Here is a 20,382-nt window from a genome sequence, read left to right as displayed (position 1 = left end):
TTCCTGCATCCTGCATATTCCATTCTTGTGATTTCTTAAATTTTTCATAATCTTTGCTTGAGTGGTCTTGTTTGTTTACTTTATTTTCCAGTCTTGATACTCTGTTTTCCATTTCATTCATCCTATTGTTTCTCCTGGCTGATACTCTGTTTTCCATTTCATTCATCCTATTGGTGAGGCTTTCTCCTGGGTATTTCACTTCCTTCTTCTTTTCAGCCTGAGTAGTCTTCCATATTTCTAGCTCTTTTCTGAATTCATTCAGAAGTTTATCCCTATCTTCCTTCAGTTCTTTCTTTGTGTTCTTTCAATTAACTGAATTCTTTTATCATGTTTATAATTGTTCTTTTGAGTTCCATGTCCTGCATTATCTCTAGGGGGTTCTGATTGTACTCCTCTAGAAGACTATTCATATTTGGTGGGGGTATCTTATTTTGGTTTTTCATGGTATTATTTTTTCTCTGTTATTTTGACATGTGAATTTCTTTTGTAGTTTCTGATTCCTGTGTGATACTCAAGCCTTCAAGTTTCGGTCTGCTTCTTTTTGTAAACTTTATGTGTATTTGTGGTTTACTTTTTGGGCATGAAATGCTGGTTCCTCTAAGCTTCCGGTTCTCTCTTTTGATTTTATATTGGAGTGGCCAGATTGTTTTTGTCTTCAGGAGTTCCCACAGAGGCCCAAGTCAGATGAGGATCAGATGCTCTCAGGCTTTCTCCTAAGGTCTGGATCCCTCCAGGAAAGATTTTGACGTCAGGAATTTGGGTGTTGGACTGGCCTGGGAGCGGGGCCCAGGGAAGATGCTGGTCTCGGGCAGCTGGTGGCCATGCCACCTAGAGGTGCAAAGGGAGATGGGGGTGGGAAGAGGCCCCAATGGCTCCTGGGGACTGCACTGACAAACTGGGTTGGTCTGGATGAAAGGATCAGGAAGTAGATAGGTCAGCCCCGGTGTCCAGGAAAGAGGCTAGTGGTGTGCAGCCCAGGGAAGCAGAGGGAGGCGAGAGGGGGCCAGGACCAGAGGGCTCCTGGGGACCCTTGAAGGAACTGGGTTGATCTGGATGCAAAGGATCAGGAAGCAGTGGTGATTCTTCCCCCGGTGTCTGGAACACCAGGAGGAGGAATTGGACAGGTCCCAGGCTCGAGGGCGGGGGGAGTGGGAGGATGAATGAGGCTGGGGGTGTCAAGGCACAGAGGGACCAATCGACTTACCTTGGAAAGAGTCCTGCGGGTTGTGTAGGCCCATGGAAGCAGAGTGAATATAAGAGTTTTTAAAAGTTCCTTGAATGAAAAAATTTTAAAGTTCTATTTAATGTCTAATATTGTCTGCAAAATCAACCAAAGTTTGGGAGTGTATAAACAAGTAAATGTTCAAAAGAAGATACCAAAGGTGTGCTCAGCAGTCTCTGTATGAAGACCCACCTTTGACAGTTTGGAATTACTGACTCCTTAACCAAATGGGCTCATGTAGTTGGTATACGTTAAAACCTTTCTTTCCCTTTGTCTTTTTTTTTTTTTTTTTAAAGAAGAAAATTAGGAATGGAGTGCATTCCTCTGGAAATAACTTTTGTTTTTACATGTAATTTTTCTTTAACTGATGTCTGGCCAACTCAAAGTTTCTGTGGCGTGGGCACAGTTAGTTATATTAGACTCTGAAAAGGAAGCTACTGAAAATGTGCAGCACTAAGGCCTGACTGCTTTGCACACATGTGGGTGTGGGAGAGAACAGAAAGCTGAGGGAATGCGGCATTGGGGTGATGTGGAGAGGCAGGCACTGGAGGTGAGAAGCTGGATTTGAATCCCACCACCTAGGTGTGACCTTGGGCACTTTATATCTCTAAAACTTTTTTGATCTTTGAAATGGGATAAAAATAACTCAGTTTTATAAGGATTAAATACAGTCATTCCAGTGAACTATTGCTGTAACGTTTTAGAAAGAACATTTCAGTAAAGAGCCTGGTGGCTCACTGCTATGTTCAGTAAATGTTAGGTGCTATTACTATGATGATATCTTTGGTACAGAAATTCATACTTGGATTTTTAGAATATTATATATAACGTTTGACATTCCAGGTTGTGGTTGTGGAGTTACTGTGTACATCAGTGTATTTGTGAGTGACTAATGAGTAAGTGGAATTAGAAATTGTTTCTAGTGTTCCCACTAGAATTTATATTTAACCCCCAAACAGAACAAGCTGGCCCAGGCTGAAATTGTAATATACTTTGATAAAGGCACTTTTTCTATTAAAAAAAAATAAGGCTACCTATTTCCCAAGCAACTACCAACTGCTAGATATGTTAGATTTTTTATTTGGGGGGCTGGAGAGTTGGCTCAGCAGTTGAGTGCTTCTTGTTCTTCCAGAGGACCAAGTTCAGTTCCCAGCACCTATGTCAGGCTGGCTCACAAGCACTTATTAACTCCAGTTCCAACACCCTCTTCTAGCCTTTGTGGTTGTGTGCGTACACACACACACGAATAAAAATATTAAATCTTTAAACAGATGTATTATTTTACCTAGTCATTACAACCTAAGTCAGAAAGAGAACAAAGCGTTTTCAGGACACCAAGGGCAGTAGCACTTGTGATCTCACAGAGGTTGTGGCAGCAATAAGGCCACCACAAACTTAAGCAAGACAAAATGTCAGCATGGAGGGGGGAGAGTCATGATGTCCTACCCTAGCTAGGGAACTGTTGGTAACTGCTAGCTTCTGGGAGAGAGAGGTTTAGTTTGCTTTAAGAATGTGGCCCCTGGTGGGTCAGCCACACTCCAGTAGATGGCCACACACCCAAGAGTATGTGGGATTGGACTCTGTGGGTTTTGAAAAAATGAGTACACAAAGTTGGGTGGGTAGTTGGGTTGTTTGGTAGGGAAGCAGAGGTGGATCTTGGAGGAGTTGAGGGAGGGGTGTGAATATGATCAAAATACAATATGTGACACTCTCAAAGAATTAGTAAAAATATAAAAAATGTTTTAAAATATTGAGAACCGGGGCTGGAGAGATGGTTCAGTGGTTAAGAACACTGGTTGGTCTTGTAGAAGACCTGGGTTCGTATCCCAGCACCCACATGGCAGCTAACAACTGTCCATAAGTCCAGTCCCAGGGGATCTGACAGCCTCTTCTGACCTCCGTGGGCATTGCACAACATGGGTGCACTTATCTACATACAGACAATACAGGCAATACATGCATACACATAAAATAAAAATAATAAAATTTTAAAAAATATTGAGAACCTCCAACCTACCTACAGAGATGGTAGGAACTTTAAGGAATCTTAATTCCTCTCTCATTCCAAATTGTATTATTTACCTTTCACCTTTCTATCTATAGCATTTGTCTTTCAACTTGAGAACAATTCTCAGTGTCCAGGTTATACCCTAGATCCCCTACATCAGTTTCCAGGAATGAGACCCAAGCACCAGTATTTTTTAAAGGTGAATTCGTGGTTGCAGAGGTTGAGAACTACTGATCTATCTCAATGCTTGGAACAGTGTAGACATTCACATAGTGCATCACTGTTGATAGATACATCCCCTACTACTCAGCCATTCCATTTTAGTTCTTTTCAGTATTATAGATACCCAAGAATGCTTTTGTATTAAGCTTTTAAAGGGCTTTGTCTTAGGTAAATTTTCTTTTTGGGGGGAGGGGGACTTTTTGAGATAGGGTCTCCCTGTAGTCCCAGCTGGCCTGGAACTCACTATGTAGACCAGGCCAGCCTTGAACTCACAGAAATCCACCTGCCTCTGCCTCCCAAGTGCTGGGATTAAAGGCATGCACCATCACGCTCAGCTTAGGTAGATTTTTCTCTTCAGCCCCATGGCATGTAATAAGATGGTGTCTAGCAAGAGGTAAATCTGAATTCTCTCCATGACTAGGAAGAAGATTGGAAATGGAAATAGGATTTCTCTGTTGTGTCTCATCCAAGGATAAAGAATAGCTTGAAAATACTTACTTTTGTTTTGTTTTTCATTTTTATTTTTTAACATTATATATTTTGTGTGTGTGTAAGTCAGAAGACATTTTGCAGGAATCTGTTCTCTCCTTCCACCACGTACATGGGTTCTTTCTGAGGATTGAATTGAGGTCGTCAGGCTTGGTGACAGCTGCCTTTACGTACTGAGCCATCACTGGCCCAATTTTTATTTCAAAATTTGTGGTTTTTAGTAATCATGAAGAAGTTAGAAAAGAATATAGGTTGAAAGTTTCCCAAGCATACTTCCTGTCTGAGGGGATGATCAATAGTATGTTAATAGCCTACCAGAGGTACTTTAAATATAGCTAAGCAGTTATATTTATGTGTATTTCTCAGTTTCATATAAGTAGTAGAATGTATATCATGTTTGTCTTTTATTTGATGGTGTATTTTGATTTTTGTTATTGTTGTTTTAAAAGATGGGTTCTCTTGTAGCTCAGACTGGCCTCTAACTCCCTACACAGGCGAGAATGACCTTAAACTCCCCCTGATTTCTCTTGCTTCTAGCCTTTCAAGTGTTGCGATTATAAGCTTGTGCCACCACACCTGGCCCTTAGAGTTATTATATGTCCATATAGAAAGAATTTTATTTGTATGTAATTTCTTCCTTCTTTTGAAATTAAATATTATTTCTTCTTGTGCCACACTTAGTCCCTCGTTGGTAGGTATTTAGGCTGTTTGCAGCTTTTCTCTTACAGCCAGTGCTGCATTAACTCTATAGGTCATTTCACTGCTCTGTGGACAGCTCTTCAGATACATTCCCAGAAGTTTAAGATACTGCCCTCATCAGTTTGCCTTCCGTGAAGGTTGTGTTTTGGCTGATTGAGATATAGCAAGATAATACATGAAAGATGTGAAAAATAATAGTGACTAAGAATAATTATAAGAGTGAACAAGGAGAGGAATGGGCCACATACCAAGTTCAATGAGAAATAAATAGATTTTGTGATATGCACATATCATCAGAATTTATTTGTGAGCAACTACATTAATGAGCTAATTGTATACAATTTTAAATCAATGTTTGGACTTATTTGAATATATTTTTGTGGTGCATTATGAATTTCTTATGTCATTATGAGAAAATACTTCGCTGTTTTCTTTTGAGATATACATTTAGCATCTGTTGGCCAAGATATCTTCTTGTGCGTAATTGTTTTTTACTTGAAATGTCTCTCCCTGTCTTTTTTTCTCCCCTTAGCCCTGGAAGGAAACGGGACTTTTCTCCTGTTCCTTGGAGTCAGTACTTTGAGTCCATGGAAGACGTGGAAGTAGAGAATGAGACTGGCAAGGATATATCCTCTACGTGATTGCTTCTCCTTAGTAAGCGTGTGCTGCTGCCTGCTAGACCTGCAGCTGCTGCAGTGTCCTTTGTGCTTGCTGCTTTCCGCTTATTTCCTACCTCTTTATATATAGCATGGAGTATTACCACTAACATTCTTCAGGCCCTTTTCAGTATGTGTCTTGGCTATAATTGTCTAACACCTGGGAAGGGATTAAGGATTAAATTCCTGAATGTAATATATATCCTGGGGATCCAGTTTCAAGTTCTATGAGCCAAGGAAGTTGAACTGTTTTAGTTTTTGGAAACCAAAGAAGTATTTTTTTCATTTTTTTTTTTAAAGGACATTCTGGCAGGAGACTTCAAAACAGCCTTGATGTCTCAGAAACATCTAAGTTTCTATGAAAATTTACAGTTTTGTATATAGCTTGTTGCTGCCTGGATTTTTTTGAAATCAGTATTGTTATAACTAATCAAAACCTTAAGAAAAAAACTTAAATGTATCATCTTTAACTATTCATACACTTTTCGAGTTTACAAGAGTGGTTCCGAGGGTCCGGTCCTGCTCCTTCTGCATGGAGGAGGCCATTCTGCCCTTTCCTGGGCTGTGTTCACGGTAAGTTGTTGGTAGTAGAAGGTAATGGGGTATAATCACTCTTTTCCAAATGCTTTGACTAGCTAATTCTCCACACTCATTTGTTGCTTAATGTAAGACTGTTAGGGATGGAGTAGATTGCAAATCTTGCCCTGGTATGCCCTGTTCTTTAAGCCAGAGGCTCTTAACTGAGGTGGGTCTTAGTGCCTTCTAATAGTTCATAAAATTTTGTATATATGTGCATTGGGATGAGGGGAATGGAATTGTGACTTCTCAAAAGTAGGAGGTCTGTATCTCGGTAATTTAAATAATAGAGGAATAGATAATATTCAGGTGCCTTAGAATACGTCTTCTACTTTGTCTTCTTCAGAGACTCCATGGTACTTTTACATGGAGATATCTCAGAACTATTTGGAAAATATTTCTTTATTTTTTTTAACATTTTTATTGAATCTTTGTGATTTTAATACAGTATAATTTGATGGTATTTAGATCACCTTCCCATATTGCCCCCTGCCCAATTTAATGTACTCTATTACACACACACACACACACACACACACACACACACACACGCCTATAGATAATTTGTGTCTCCAAATGTCCTTCAGTATGAGTACATCCATTGGAGCTGGTTAACCTACCAAGAGTCCCATTCTTGAAAGAGACTGTCTCTGCCCCTCTCAGCAGTCATCTGTTACCACAATTTTCTTAGGTGGGGTTGGAGCTTCTTATTTCCTCATGTCTTTGCTGGGTTTTTTTCTGGTTTGAGATTGCCTGGGACTTGTGCATGCTGTCACCATTGATGTGAATTCATATTAGAAACTGACCAGCTATCTGGAAAACTCTTATTTCCTTGTGTTCACCCACCACCTCTGGCTCTTACGATCTTCTGCCCCCTCTTTCATAATGATCTCTGAGCCTTGGGAGCATTGTTTGATATAGGTGTCCTCTTCAGGGATAAGCACTCTGTAGCCTCTTCTTGTCTGCATATTGACCAGCTGTGGGTTCCTGTGTCAATCACCATCTGTTGTGTAAGGAAACTTCTCTGGTGAAAGTTAGGAGATGGCATTACTCTATGGGTATGACAATAAGTCATTAAGAGTCAGTTTAATATGATAACTATTTAGGAGAAAACTACTATTAGGCTCTCCCCTATGTCCTATGAGTGACCTGTCTAGCCTCAGGTTCCTAAGCCTGATACAATGTCAGGTATGGGCTCCATACTAGGATGCAGACCTTAAATCCAATTAAAGAGTGGTTGGTTACTCCTATAATATTTTTTTCTCTTTTTTGAATATTTTTAATTATTTAAATATTCATATATTTCATATATGAATACGCTATATCTTGCTCATACTCAACCTGTATTCTTCCTCCTATTCCCTCAAGTCCCCCAGGACTGTCTCCTCCCACCTTCATGTCTTTTTTTTTTTTAAATAACCCACCGAGTCCACCTAGTGCTGCTTGCATGTGCATGGATGTGAGTCATCCATGGGTGCAAGAGCAGCCTCCTAGTGGCCATGCTCTTGGAAAAAAAAATGGCTCCCATGGGCTGCCAGTAGCTTCTCAGCTAGGGGTGGAGCCTCATGAGTCCCTCTCCCACGCATACTGGAATGTTGACTGCCTTCTTTTTTAAGCGATGCTTTATTTTGTTTTATTTCATTTTTTGCGCTTGTGAGTTCCTAGGAAATAAACAATTCTCGACTGGTGGTCCTCTGGTCTGCCCTAAGGAGTATATGCTAAGATGAATTCTGCAGTTTGTGAGTCTTGCTGATGTCTTTGACTCAAGATTAAGATAGTCCATGCACAAGGAGAAAGATGTCTAAGGAAGATACTAGCAGCACCTTTGTCTAAATGAAGTGATCTCTTCTTGTGTGTGCAAATATACACACTTCTCTGTTTACCACTAGAGAGGCTGAAGGACAGAAAATGGGAGCAAGTGAATGCAGCACCAGATACCCGAAACAAATGGCCGTGAATCACAGCCCTGCACATTTCACCTTGAACCTGGCAGTGTTAAATCCTCAGCACTGCAAGGGTGGGGGGTGAAATTTGGCTTAGGTTTGTTATTTCTTTCCTTACTATAGGGTATGCTATATGATTTGCCTACCAGCACCAAGCTCTTTTGTGTTCTAGATCAGTGCTGCCAATTAGAAACCTAATATAAGGCACATGGGTGGTTTTAATTTTCTAGTAGAGATATTAAACAGCTTAAAACATAGGTAAAATTATTGTTGTTATTATTATTTTGGTTTTTTGAGACAGGGTCTCCCTGTAGCCCCCACTAGCCTGGAACTCACTATGTAGACTGGGCTGACCTCAGTTTCACTGATACCTGCCTGCCTCTGCCTCCTGTGTGCCTGGATTAAAGGTGTGCACCACCATGCCCGGTCCATAGTGTCCACAGTGAAATTATTTTTAAGCACATTTTGTTTGGGGCTGGTGAGATGGCTTAGTGGGTAAAGGTTCTTGTTACCAAGCCTGATGACCAGAGTTTGATCCCTGGATCCCATATGATGGAAGAACCAACTCCTGCCTCCACTTCTCCACATGTGCACATGACATCTGAGTACCCACACACATTAGATAAATAAACGAATGTAATTAAAAACATTTTGTTTTGCCCATTGTATCTAATCTATCATTTCAACAGGTAATCAATATAAAAATTATTGATGTGTCAATTTTCTTTCATTGTTGTGGCCAATAACACAGTACCACAGATGGGATGAGTTATGAGAAAGGTTTATTTTGGCTTCTAGGTTTTAAGATTCAGGATAGAGGGCCCCATCTATTGATGGCCTTCTGACTGATAAGAGTCTAAGGTGGCATAGCGTCATATGCCATGAAAATGCCAGGTGTAGTGGTGTGTACATGTAATCTCAGCAGTCAGGAGCCTGAGGCAGGAGGATCATAAGTTTAAGGCCAGCCTGAACTCCCTATCTCCTATTCTCCAAAGAGACCCCATCTCTCCAAGTAAATAAGTAAAGCAGGCTACCATGATTCAGTTATGCAGTCTCCTCCTTTATGATGTTATCTGATCCAGATCATTGTTTAAAGGACATGCCTCTAAACACCACAGTCAGACTATTTTATCCTCTTAATTCTTCACTATAGAGATTAAATTTTGACATCTGAAGTTTGGGGAGGGAGTGTTTAAACCATATCCAAGCTAAGAAACATGTATTATATTCCTTGTTATACTGTCTTCTAAATCCAGTATGTGCCTTATAGAGCACATCTGGCTTTTTTTGAGCAAAGGCTATAGCTTATTTATATTGATGTGTACTCAAGGAATGTTTTGTGCATGAGTAAGTAGCAGCAAAATGTGCATGTTGTAATGTAGTAGTGCAGAGATGAGCAATATGATCAGTAAGTTAGATCATGACAGCCTTGATCAGAAACTGCCTTATTCTGATACGCCTAGCACATACAGCCTGTCCTGGAGTTGGTGCTATTTCAAACAATTAAGAAGAGGTTAAATTTTGATTGCTGTATTCTGTTAAGAAAACAGAAAACACAAATTTGACTCAGTAGACCTTAATATATATGACAAAGTACATGAAATTGAACGGGAGCATTAAAAGGGTTACAGATGGGGAGGGGATCTAAATATGATCAATATATTGTATCAGCTTTGCAAAAATTTAGTAAAACAATTTTTTTTTTTAAAGCAGAAAACTAGGGCTGGAGAGACGACTCAGCAGTTAAAAGCACTGGCTACTGTTGCAGAGGACCCAGATTCGGTTCTCAGCAGCCACATGGCAGTTACCAATCACCTGTAACCCTAGTTCCAGAGGGTCCAATGCCCTCTTCTGTTCTCCACAGGCATTCTGCACACATGGTGCACATACATGTATGCAGGCAAAACACTCATAAAATAAAAATAAATCTTTTTTAAAAAGCAGAAAACTGTGTAATTGTATAAAGTATTTATTAAATACATCATTTTTATATGACTGATAAAGAAGTTGTTTAACATGATTAGAAAATATCACAAAGTCTAGGAGACATGGCCACAAGACATAAAGGGATAGCGATGAAGAGCACAGATGTGGGAAGTTTCATTTTCATTAGTGTGATTCATTGGAAGCATGGTTTTTATCTGTCAAATAATATATTCCAGAAAAATCTTTCTATTTGGAAAAACACTAGATACTTTCAAACGTCTTTGGTGTTATAGATCAATAGAGCTTTTTTGTGCTAGTTGAATCCTCAAAATATTTACCAAGAAATTGCACATTTAGGATCTAAATTGAGGAAAAGCTTTTATCTAAAATTAATCATTTCAGTGTTCAAATAAAAAATGGCTGTGTAAAAGTTAGTGAGTTCCAGGACAGCTGGGGCTACAGGGAGATCCTGTCTCAAAAAAGATAAAAAAAAAAAAAAAAAAAAAAAAAAAAAAAAAAAAAAAAAAAAAAATCTAGCAAGGGACTTGACTCTAAAGGTCAGAGTTCCTCAAACCTTAGAACATACCTATGGATACAGAAAGCAGTTAAAAAGTGAACAGTAACTAGAAAAAATAGACCCAAGCACCTTATAAGCATGAGAGACATGATCAGTGGTAAGTGGTTAGAGGAACTGGACGTATCTGTGAGGCAGAATATTTGCACCATAATGATTCTCCTGGGCAGTGGAATAGAGGGCATGAAGGAGTGAATTAAGGCAGTCTCATGATCTGGCATTATGTGGACCAGTGTTCATCTCTTCTCTGATTGTGTTTGTCCTTCTGCTATGCCAGTGCCTTTCTGTCTTACGAGTGATTTTTCCTCAGTGTTTTTATTTTCTAGGTTTTCAGTTGTACATTTTATGTGAGTATGTGTATGTATTCATGTGTGTACAGGTGTGCGGTTATATATGTACATGTGTGTGTGGAGGCCAGAAGTCAACCTTTGGGAATTGTTCCTTGGGAGCCATCCACCTTGTTTTTGGAAACAGGGCCTTTTACTGGAACCTGGGCCTCATCGATTAGTCTAGACTTGCTAACCAGTGAGCCCAGTTATCCTCCTGTCTCTGCTTCCTCATGGTCAGGATTCCAAATGCAAACCATTACACCTAGCTTTCTTTGTGAGTTCTGGGCCTCAAACTTGGGTCCTTGTGCTTGTTCAGCAAGCATTTTACTGACTAGACTAGCCCCTAGTTGTATTTTTTTTTATTGCTTTCATTTAATAATTGTTTTTGCTTTTAGTAGAAATTATTTTCCGAAGAGAAAAGGTTGCATTCAGTTCCATATTACAAATTAAACTAAGATTGATAAGCCAGAAAGTGTTTGAGGAGAGCCAGTTGGGTAGTTAAGAGTACTTGAAACAGTCACATTTCAGGAACAGCTGAAGGAATTGAAAAAAGGAAAGACTTAGCTCTCATACTATTTGCCTTCAACTGTAAGACATAATCATTTACTTTGTGCAGGCACCAGACTGAGTTGCCTACGTACATAGTCCCAATTTATCTTTTTTGTAATCTTTTCAAGTTTAGACAGATGAGGATATTGAAATTTAGAGCAATCACATAGCCAGTGACAGCACCAAAACACAAATGTCTGATTCTCAACAAAATATTACTAGGTCTGAATATATTACATGTTTGTGAGGGTGGTTATTTCTCCACATCTTCATCAATACTTGACATATTCTTCAGAACCTGTTTTGCCAGCTACAAATATTGTGCTAATATTTTCTCAGCCTACTTCTCAAAGAGGCTGAAATGGTCTAATTTGGTGGGATCAGAGTGATCTGGATCCCCTTCTCAACACACACACTTTGGAGACAGGGTCTTGCCTATAGCTCAGGCTGAGCTTGTACTCTAGTTCCTCCTGCCAGAGCCTTCCAAGTGCTGAGATTACAGGTGTACCACTGTGCCTGACTCTACCTGGATATTTTTTTCCAATCTTATCTCTAATTCTCTATATCTTAGAATCACCTGGGAAGCTCCAGAAGTAAATAGAGATAAACTTGACCACTCCTGTAGTTCACTAAAATCAGAATCTCTGATGGTCATATTGTTCTTTTGTGGTCCACAGAGCTCCTTTGGCACTTGCATTAGGCAGGCAAGGTTGAAGACCATTAGGACTAGACTTCTTGGATTTGACCTTGGCTCTACAATTATTGGCCCTCAGGAGATACTCAGCTCTTTGTCATCACCTGTAAAAGGATGAAAATTGTGTCTAAAGAGTTGTGAGAAGAAAGATAACTCATTGAAGCACTTAGACTGGCGAGTTGTGCCCCATAAGATTTAATAAATAAATATTGGCTGTTTTTGCTATCCTTGCTGATACAACAGATGTCTAGTTCTTACCTGCTTCTTGTCACTTATTTCATAAATAACAAAGCTGTACTACTATGAGACAAGATCAGAAGTCACTGTCATAGACATACTTTGACACTATCTGTAAATGTGTGTTACTTTCTGAATTAATTTGCACTAATTTATTTCTTTCTCATCTTTTTCTGTCATACAAGAATATAAACATTGTGAGAGCAAGGACATTATCTTTTTCATTACTATAACCGCATTACTCATTTGTGGTAGTTTTTAGATGCCATCTAGATAATGTAAATAAAATGAAAACTTGTTTTTTAATAACCTTTTTTATGTTTTATTTATTACTTTTATGTCTACTGCCATGTTATGCAATGTCAACAGAGGTCAGAAGAGGGAGCTGGATCCCCTGGAACTGCAGTTACAGACGGTTGTTAGCCACTACAGGAGTGCTGGGAACTGGACCCCCGTCTTCTGCAAGAGCAGTCAGTGCTCTCAACTGCTGAGACATCTCCTCAGCCCCTTGTTTTTAATATTCTTGTCCATATGTACTGATGGGCACATAATGATTATAGATCATTGCTTTTAAGTTGAAGGCTGAAATTGATCATTACTGACTTAAAATGTATCTTTAACTTCTTCTAAACATAGTTCTTTTTTAAATTTGACACAGTTTTATCCATTAACTTTATATCCTAACTATGCATTTGTTTTGGTCTTAGGTTTTACTACCACCAAAATGCATTAAATAACTCCTATAAATTAACAGATATCTTCCACAATATAGTAGAATTTCAGGCATTGTTGCCTTCAAAGAGGTAGTCTTGGGGATAGAGAGATGGCTCAGTGTTTAAGAGTACTGGCTGCTTTTGCAGAGAACACAGGTTTGAGTCCCAGCACCCATATTGCGGTTAACAACTGTCCGCAACTTCAGTTCCAGGGAAATTCATTGCCTTCTTTTGACTTCTGCAGACACTGCACAACATGAGTATACTTACACACATATAGGCAATATACTAATACACATAAAATAGAAATAATAAAATATTTTAAAGTCTTTAGTTGGAGCACTAGAAGTAGAAAGATTTTTAAAATGTAACTTAAAATTCTGACTTCTTAATCTGATATATGCTAATTGGTACATTGGTAACTTACCATAATGCTAGTTTGAGTTTTACTACTTACTTGGTATATGACCAAAGACAAATAATTCCCTTTCACTTGGTCTCAAGTTTTCTTGTTTGTAAAATGTGAGGGTTAGATTAGACAGTTGTTCTTTTATTCTAGCACTAATTATAATGTATGATTGTCAGAACATCTGTTTACTTGAGGACGAAGAGGTTTTTCGGGTTGTTGATTTTTGTTTTTGTTTTTTGAGATAAGATCTCCCTATAGCCCCATCTGGCCTGGAACTTGCTCTGTGACCAGGCTGGCCTCAGTCTCACAGAGATCCACCTGCCTCTGCCTCTTCAGTGCTGGGATTAAAGGCATGTGCCACCAGGCCTGGCCTATTTCAGGTTTCTCTAAACCTCTAAAATTGTATCTCTCTCATGACAGTATTTTCTATAGTTTTTATTTAACTGGAATAGATAGATAGATAGATAGATAGATAGATAGATAGATAGATAGTTAGATAGATAGATAGATGATAGATAGATGATAGATAGATAGATAGATCTATCATAGGTGAATCTAGTAGATTGCATGATTTATTCTGATTTTAGAGTAATTTAATGATTCAAATATCATGTTTGTGTGATGTCCTAAGCGGAGATAGTTTTATAAACTGGCTCATGATCTTAGGAAATTCATTCTCTAAGGAAAAGCAATGCAAGAAATATGGATGAAAGCTGTGGGCCTTTGCATCGACATGCTCATTTTGTACAGTATTGGAGACAGGCTAGGACAAATTAAGGTTTAAGGAGGGATTTGGGTAGAGAAAATTTATTTTGAAGATGGGATAGAACACAATATGTGTTTTAAAAAAGCAAATAATTATTGTTCTTTTATTTTACTTAAAAACAGTCTTTTAGAAAGGCAGTTTACTTTTGGTTTTCTTGGGTACCTTGAATTATGATTGCAGTTCATTTAACAAAGTCATTGGTAACTGGACTAAACACATACCTAACTACTCTGTTCTTTTCCTCATAGGCAGCAATTATTAGTAGAGTTCAGTGTAGGATTGTGGCTCTGGATCTTCGAAGTCATGGTGAGTGAATTCCTCATTAGCCATAACCACTATTGTAGTCACTCAGCCCCTTGTTATAAACCTAAACATTATAAATTTTATTGTCATAAAATAACCAGTGTACTCTATCTGAATACTTTGGGAGGAATCCTAGTGTGTAGGTAGTCTACTATAATTAATCCTTTTTAGAGTAACTAACTATAAAGATTTGTCTGGAACATAGAAAGTCCTTGTTGAATCTGGAAAGCATAAAGTACCCATTTCATCCACTCTTGCTTTTATAATTCCTGTCTGTGCTGGATAGCTTTAGTGTCAACTTGATACATCTGGGTTGAGGGAGCCTCAGTTGGGGAATTGCTTTGATTGGACTGGCCTGTGGCCATGTTCATGGGGTACCTTCTTGATTGTTGAGTGATGTGGGAGGGCCCAGCCCACTGTGGGTGGTGCCACCCCTGGGCAGGTGGGCCTGTGTTGCATAAGAGAACAGGCTGAGCAGGGGCCAGGGAAGCAAGCCAATAAACAGTGTTCCTCCATGCCCTGTGCTCCAGGTTCCTGCCCCGAGTTCCTACCTTGGGCTCCTTGATGAACTGTGACCCAGGAGATGTAAGATAAATAAACCCTTTCCTCCCCACGTGGTAGTGGTCAGAGTGTTTTGTCACAGCAATGAAGAAACAAACTAGGACATTGTCCTTAAGAATTTTTTAAAAGTATTTTTCTTTTCAGGAGAAACAAAAGTCAAGAATTCTGAAGACCTGTCAGCAGAAACAATGGCAAAGTAAGGAGCCAAACCCTGCTGATGGATTGCCTGACTCATCACCACTGTGAACAGTAGCATGACTGTGCTGCCACACTATGGGTGATTGTTGGACAATCATTAGCAGGAACATTTTACTTCTGTTCTCTCTTCTCTACTTTTGGGTTGTTGTTACTGTTTAGTCTTGAAAGACACCTCCATCTTTCTTGATGTATCTGGTCTGATGGTCATCACATAAACACTTGAAAATTGTTTAGTTTGTTGAGGATTTTTGAAATGTTTTCCTATGTTGGTGGGATTAAATGGAATGTGGATATATGTCATAGACACATGTTTAGAAAAGTAGCTGAATGCAAGAAGCCTTGAAGCACATGAAGATAACATGCCTGCATTTTTTGTCCAGTGTCATAGAAAGGTAAAAACGGGGTATTAAAGAATAGCTAATTATACACTGGGTCTCCAGAGTTGAGTTTCACATATACAGTAGCACTCAGTCTTGTTCACTCATCAGAATCATCTGAGAACTTGTTTAAAATGCAGATGCTTTGGGCCTATCCCAGACCTACTGAAGTAGTACATTTAGCAGTAGGATTTTGGCATTTGTATTCTTTTTAAAAAATATTTTATGCATATAAGTGTTTTATTTACACGTAAGTTAAGTATACCTGTGTGTGCAATGCTTGTAGAGGCCAGAAGAGGACATCAGATCCCCTGGAACTAAGGTTACAAATGGCTGTTAGCCACCATGTGGGTACTAGGAACCAGACCGAGGTCCTTGCAGATGGCTCAGTGATTAAGAGCACTGATTACTCTTGCAGAGGACCTGAATTCAGTTTCCAGCACCTACATGGTGGCCAACAACTCTGCAGGCATTGCATATATGTGGTGTACTTACATACATGCAGGTAAAACACTCATATACTTAAAGTAAAAATAAATAAAATTTTTAAAAAGAATAGTAATAAAGATCCTTTCAGACAAGGTTACTGCTGAAAGATTGCATTAGACAGTGTTATAGAAAGTTCACAGCATGTGATAGGCACTTGTGTTCTGTTTATGTATCACCAAATGCCATAAGCTTGGGTGATTTATAAAGGGCAGTGCTTTATTTTAACTCCTTGTTCTAGAGCCTGGGAAGTCTAGACAAGAGCACAGTGCTTGTCTTGGATCATAACATGATGGAGGATTTCACATGATAAGACAGCTATAAGCCAGAGAGAGCTGTCCTTCATAACAAGCAGCTCCCATGATGGCTCGTTAATCTGTAAATGGGTTAGTCCATTCACAAGGCAAGATCCCTTTTGAGCCAATCACCTTCATAAGTTCTACCTCCAAATACTATTAACTAGAACAAATCTGTTAAAAATGAGCTCTGAGCATCCATCTTCTTTCTCAGATCATGATCCTTAACTTTCAAAAATGTTTGTTTTTCCAACAGATAATACATGTAAAACTACAAATATTAACACTTGATAATTAATAAATGAATTTGAGAGAGACATTCAAACCATCCTTCTTATCATTTTGTCTTTCACAGAGTATTTTGTGGTTGGTATAGGAGTAATGCTGGTGTGAAGACACTTGGAAATTTTTTTTTGAGCTGAGACTTCATTTTAACTAACAACAATTTAGCTGTCTAAAAATAGTTTCACATTCACACAGATCTCAAAACAATGAAGAGCAGTAGGTGATTCTTAACTTCACATTATTGATGTTGAAATTCAATGTCTACTAGTTAATGAATCTAAGACTACATAGTTAAAAATAAACTGAGAGGTTGTTGAGATGGCTCAGGAGATTAGGGTGCTTGCCACCAAGCCTGATGACCTAAGTTCAATCCCCAGAGCCCACATGTTGGAAGGAAAGAACCTACTCCCTCCCACAAATTGTCCTCCACACATGTACTGTGGCATGTGCATATGCACACACATACATATTAAATAAATAAATATTTAAAAAATAAACTGAGTCCTGATACTCATCTTGTGACTGCAAACTTCATTGCCTTATAAATGAGAAAACCAAAGTTTCAAATAAATATTTTCTCCAGAATGTCAAGCTTAGGTTAAAAGTTAAAGGTATATAACTGTATTAATTCAACTGTGAACGTAAAAATTTACAGCCACTTTTGAAAGAGATGTACTCTTGCTCTGGAATGTGATACTGAATATGTTAAAGCTGTAATGAAATGCTTCTTCTAATCATGTGGTTATTAAATTTAGAAAAATTAAAAGAAAAAAATTAAAGATACTGTTTATGCAGTTGTACTAACTATGTAGAATGATAAGCTTATGATGCAATGGAAGATCAGAAATGTGGGGTTCTTAGTCCATAACCTGCTATTTCCCAGGAGAATTAGGTGTCTATCAGCATAGATACCAGGGACCATGTAAGGTTTATGTAGGTATGTTTGTAAGATGGCCTTATAGATCTTTAACATTTCCAGAGCTATTAGTTAATAGACCCAAAGAAGGAACTGGGAAAGAAGACCATTTTTAGTTTCCTCCTATAGCATCTTCACATTACCCCTTTTCTCTCCAGAGATGTCGGCAATGTGGTTGAAGCCATGTATGGGGACCTCCCTCCTCCAATTATGCTGATTGGGCATAGCATGGGCGGTGCCATTGCAGTGCACACAGCATCGTCTAACCTGGTGCCAAGCCTCTTGGGCCTGTGTATGATTGATGTCGTGGAAGGTAAGTTTTCTTAGTACTGACCACACCAGATTCAATAATTTATAGGAGACAACCATGATACATTATTACCATGTATTGATTTATCGTCAGTTTCATTCATCTTGAAGTATGTCCCTGTGTCTTTGTAAAATTATAGAGTCATTTTTCCTGAGAGGTTCTGTTGCTGCTTGTACAAGCTAGCCATAGTGGGGGTACTACACAGGGAGTGGGTACCAGGAGGCCACAGTTATTGAGAGCCATATCAGAAACTGGTTATGATGTTAATCTTTGGAATTTTCTAAAACTTTATTCTTCCCCAAGCATCACTGAATTCTGTTGTCATCAGGGGGTAGATATATAGAGAGTTTACTTCGTATATTGCTCAGTTTTTGCAACTGTGGCATAATACTTGAGATAAGAGATTTAAAGGAACAAAGATTTCTTTCGGCTCACGGTATCAGAGGTTTTGGTCCATAGTTGGCTGCTCCATTGCTTTTAGGATGTAGTGAGGTAGAAAATTCTGGTAGGATCATGTGGAGGAACAAAACTCTGCTTGTCTCATAGCATTGAGAAGCACAAAGACAAAGGGGAGCCTGGGAACAGACTATACTTCTGGGGTGTGCCCCCAGTTACTGGAAATTAATTGGGGGAAGAAAGAGAACCAGTTGAAGGGATGGAGCATGAAGAGGGTAGTAGGGGAGGGAACAGTTGAGAGCAACATACAGTGACACATATGTATGATGAAACCCAGTGCTTTGTATGCTAGTCTAAAATAAAGAATAGTCAACAGAAAGAACATGTTTAGTGATGTCGTTAAAATTTTTGTTTATTATCTAGGTACAGCCATGGATGCTCTCAATAGCATGCAGAATTTCTTGCGTGGTCGTCCTAAAACCTTCAAGTCTCTGGAGAATGCTATTGAGTGGAGGTAACCCACCAGTCTATGCTATTTTACTATTAAAGACTGTAGCTTTTCTATTTTGTCACCTCAGATGCCAAGATCAAAGAAATAGAAGATCATGTTCTAAACCTTTTTTGTAAAGTATGTAAGGAAATATTTTAAAGCAGAATATTTTTTAAAAAATGGTTGATAATTGGCTCAATTCTCTAAAGTGTGAACCTTTCCAATATTGTATCTCCTAGGGTATCGGTAATTGCAGGTCATCATCTGTCTAGCTGATTTTGCTCTTAAAGTGAGAACTTGGACCAGGCAGTCTCTAAGGCTTTCCACTTCTGATGTTCCATGGTTCTAGATTCACTTTCTATATTTCAGATAAAAATGGAGAAATAGGGTAGATGGAAGCCCTGTTCCCTAAAATCTGTATTCATTAATCCAACCAATAATTTTAATATGTATGAAACTTAATTTCAAAGATCAATGAAACACTTTTCCTCCCCACAGGAGGATACTCTCAGTATAAAATATTTTCAGCATCCTTCAATCTTTTCTTCAAAATTTATCTCCAGTCCTGTCTCCAGAATGCTTTCCTGAATATTTTCACATTACCAGAATACTGTCAGCAAAAATTGCTAGTGACTTTTATTGTGTACCTTTTGCCTCTAAAGATTCCCAGTCCTTTGTTGAGAAATTTGTTCATGTTGCTAATTTTCACTAATGTCTCTCTTTTTTGTTGTTTGGTTGGTTGGCTGAGTATTTTTGGTCTTTGAGACAGGGTCTCCCTATAACCCCAGCTGGCTTAGAACTCACTATGTAGACCAAATTGGCCTTGATCTCACAGAGATTGACATGCCTCTGCCTCCTGAGCGCTGGGATTAAAGGTATGCACCACAATGCCTAGCTACTAACTTCTCTCTTAATATACTTCCTGCATCATAAAGGTAGAAGCTTCTTCTTTTGCACTTGTAGATATCATACAGTATATTGTGGGCTGCCCTAGTGGTAGAATGTCTGTTAATTGGATCAGAGATATCAGTTGAAAAACTAAAACCTCATAGATGTGTCCTTGGAAGGTTTTCTGGGAGAGAGGGCCCAGAACTAGAATGTTTGTGTTTGATGAGATGGAGTCTACCACACACAGAATTCCTCCTTTCTCAGAAATACCAAAGGTCTGTCCTGGACAGCCATGGCACTGAGAAAGCGACTGCTGTCAGCTCTGCATATACCTCAGGTCCCCTGCCTTCTTCCCCAGAGATAACCAGTTAAAAAAAATCTTCTGGGTGTATTTCAGTTATCTAAAATTTGTCCTTTTTCCAAACTTTAAAAGTTAATTCAGCCAATAAGCATTTTGTCTTAACATGTGAGGAAAGAAATGGGAATGAATTAAGCTTAGTTTCTGTCATCAAAAACAAGGCTGAGCATGGTGGTGCACACCTTTAATCCTAGCACTCAGGAGGCAGAGGTAGGCAGGTCTCTTGAGTTCGAGGCCAGCCAGGGCTACATAGTGAGACCCTGTCTCAAAAAAATCAATCCAAGGGGCTGGAGAGATGGCTCAGTTTTTAAGAGCACTGGCTACTCTTGCAGAGGACCTGGATTCAATTCCCAGCATCCACATGGAGGCTAAAAACCATCCTTAACTCCAGTTCCAGGGGGTCTGCATACAGCAACACAGGTGCAGGCAATATACTCATACACATAACGTAAAAAATAAGTATTTTTAAAAAACAAACAGACTCTAAAGATACAAAGAGGTAAGTA

General features: G+C 38.9%; 1 protein-coding gene across 1 annotated transcript in view; it reads left to right on the top strand.

Moving 5' to 3' along the window:
* Ppme1 (protein phosphatase methylesterase 1) overlaps nucleotides 1-20,382 on the top strand; it is a 74,543-nt gene that overhangs the window by 33,547 nt on the left and 20,614 nt on the right. Inside the window, exons 2-7 of the mRNA XM_008852707.3 lie at nucleotides 5,173-5,266; nucleotides 5,777-5,869; nucleotides 14,261-14,318; nucleotides 15,021-15,072; nucleotides 17,593-17,747; nucleotides 18,564-18,654. Coding sequence (XP_008850929.1) covers nucleotides 5,173-5,266; nucleotides 5,777-5,869; nucleotides 14,261-14,318; nucleotides 15,021-15,072; nucleotides 17,593-17,747; nucleotides 18,564-18,654 — 543 coding nt within the window. The remainder of the gene's footprint in view (nucleotides 1-5,172; nucleotides 5,267-5,776; nucleotides 5,870-14,260; nucleotides 14,319-15,020; nucleotides 15,073-17,592; nucleotides 17,748-18,563; nucleotides 18,655-20,382) is intronic.

This window comes from Nannospalax galili, unplaced genomic scaffold (assembly GCF_000622305.1).
Source record: "Nannospalax galili isolate Female #2095 unplaced genomic scaffold, S.galili_v1.0 scaffold686, whole genome shotgun sequence".
NCBI lineage: Eukaryota > Metazoa > Chordata > Mammalia > Rodentia > Spalacidae > Nannospalax > Nannospalax galili.
This window is presented reverse-complemented; position numbering and strand designations above follow the sequence as displayed.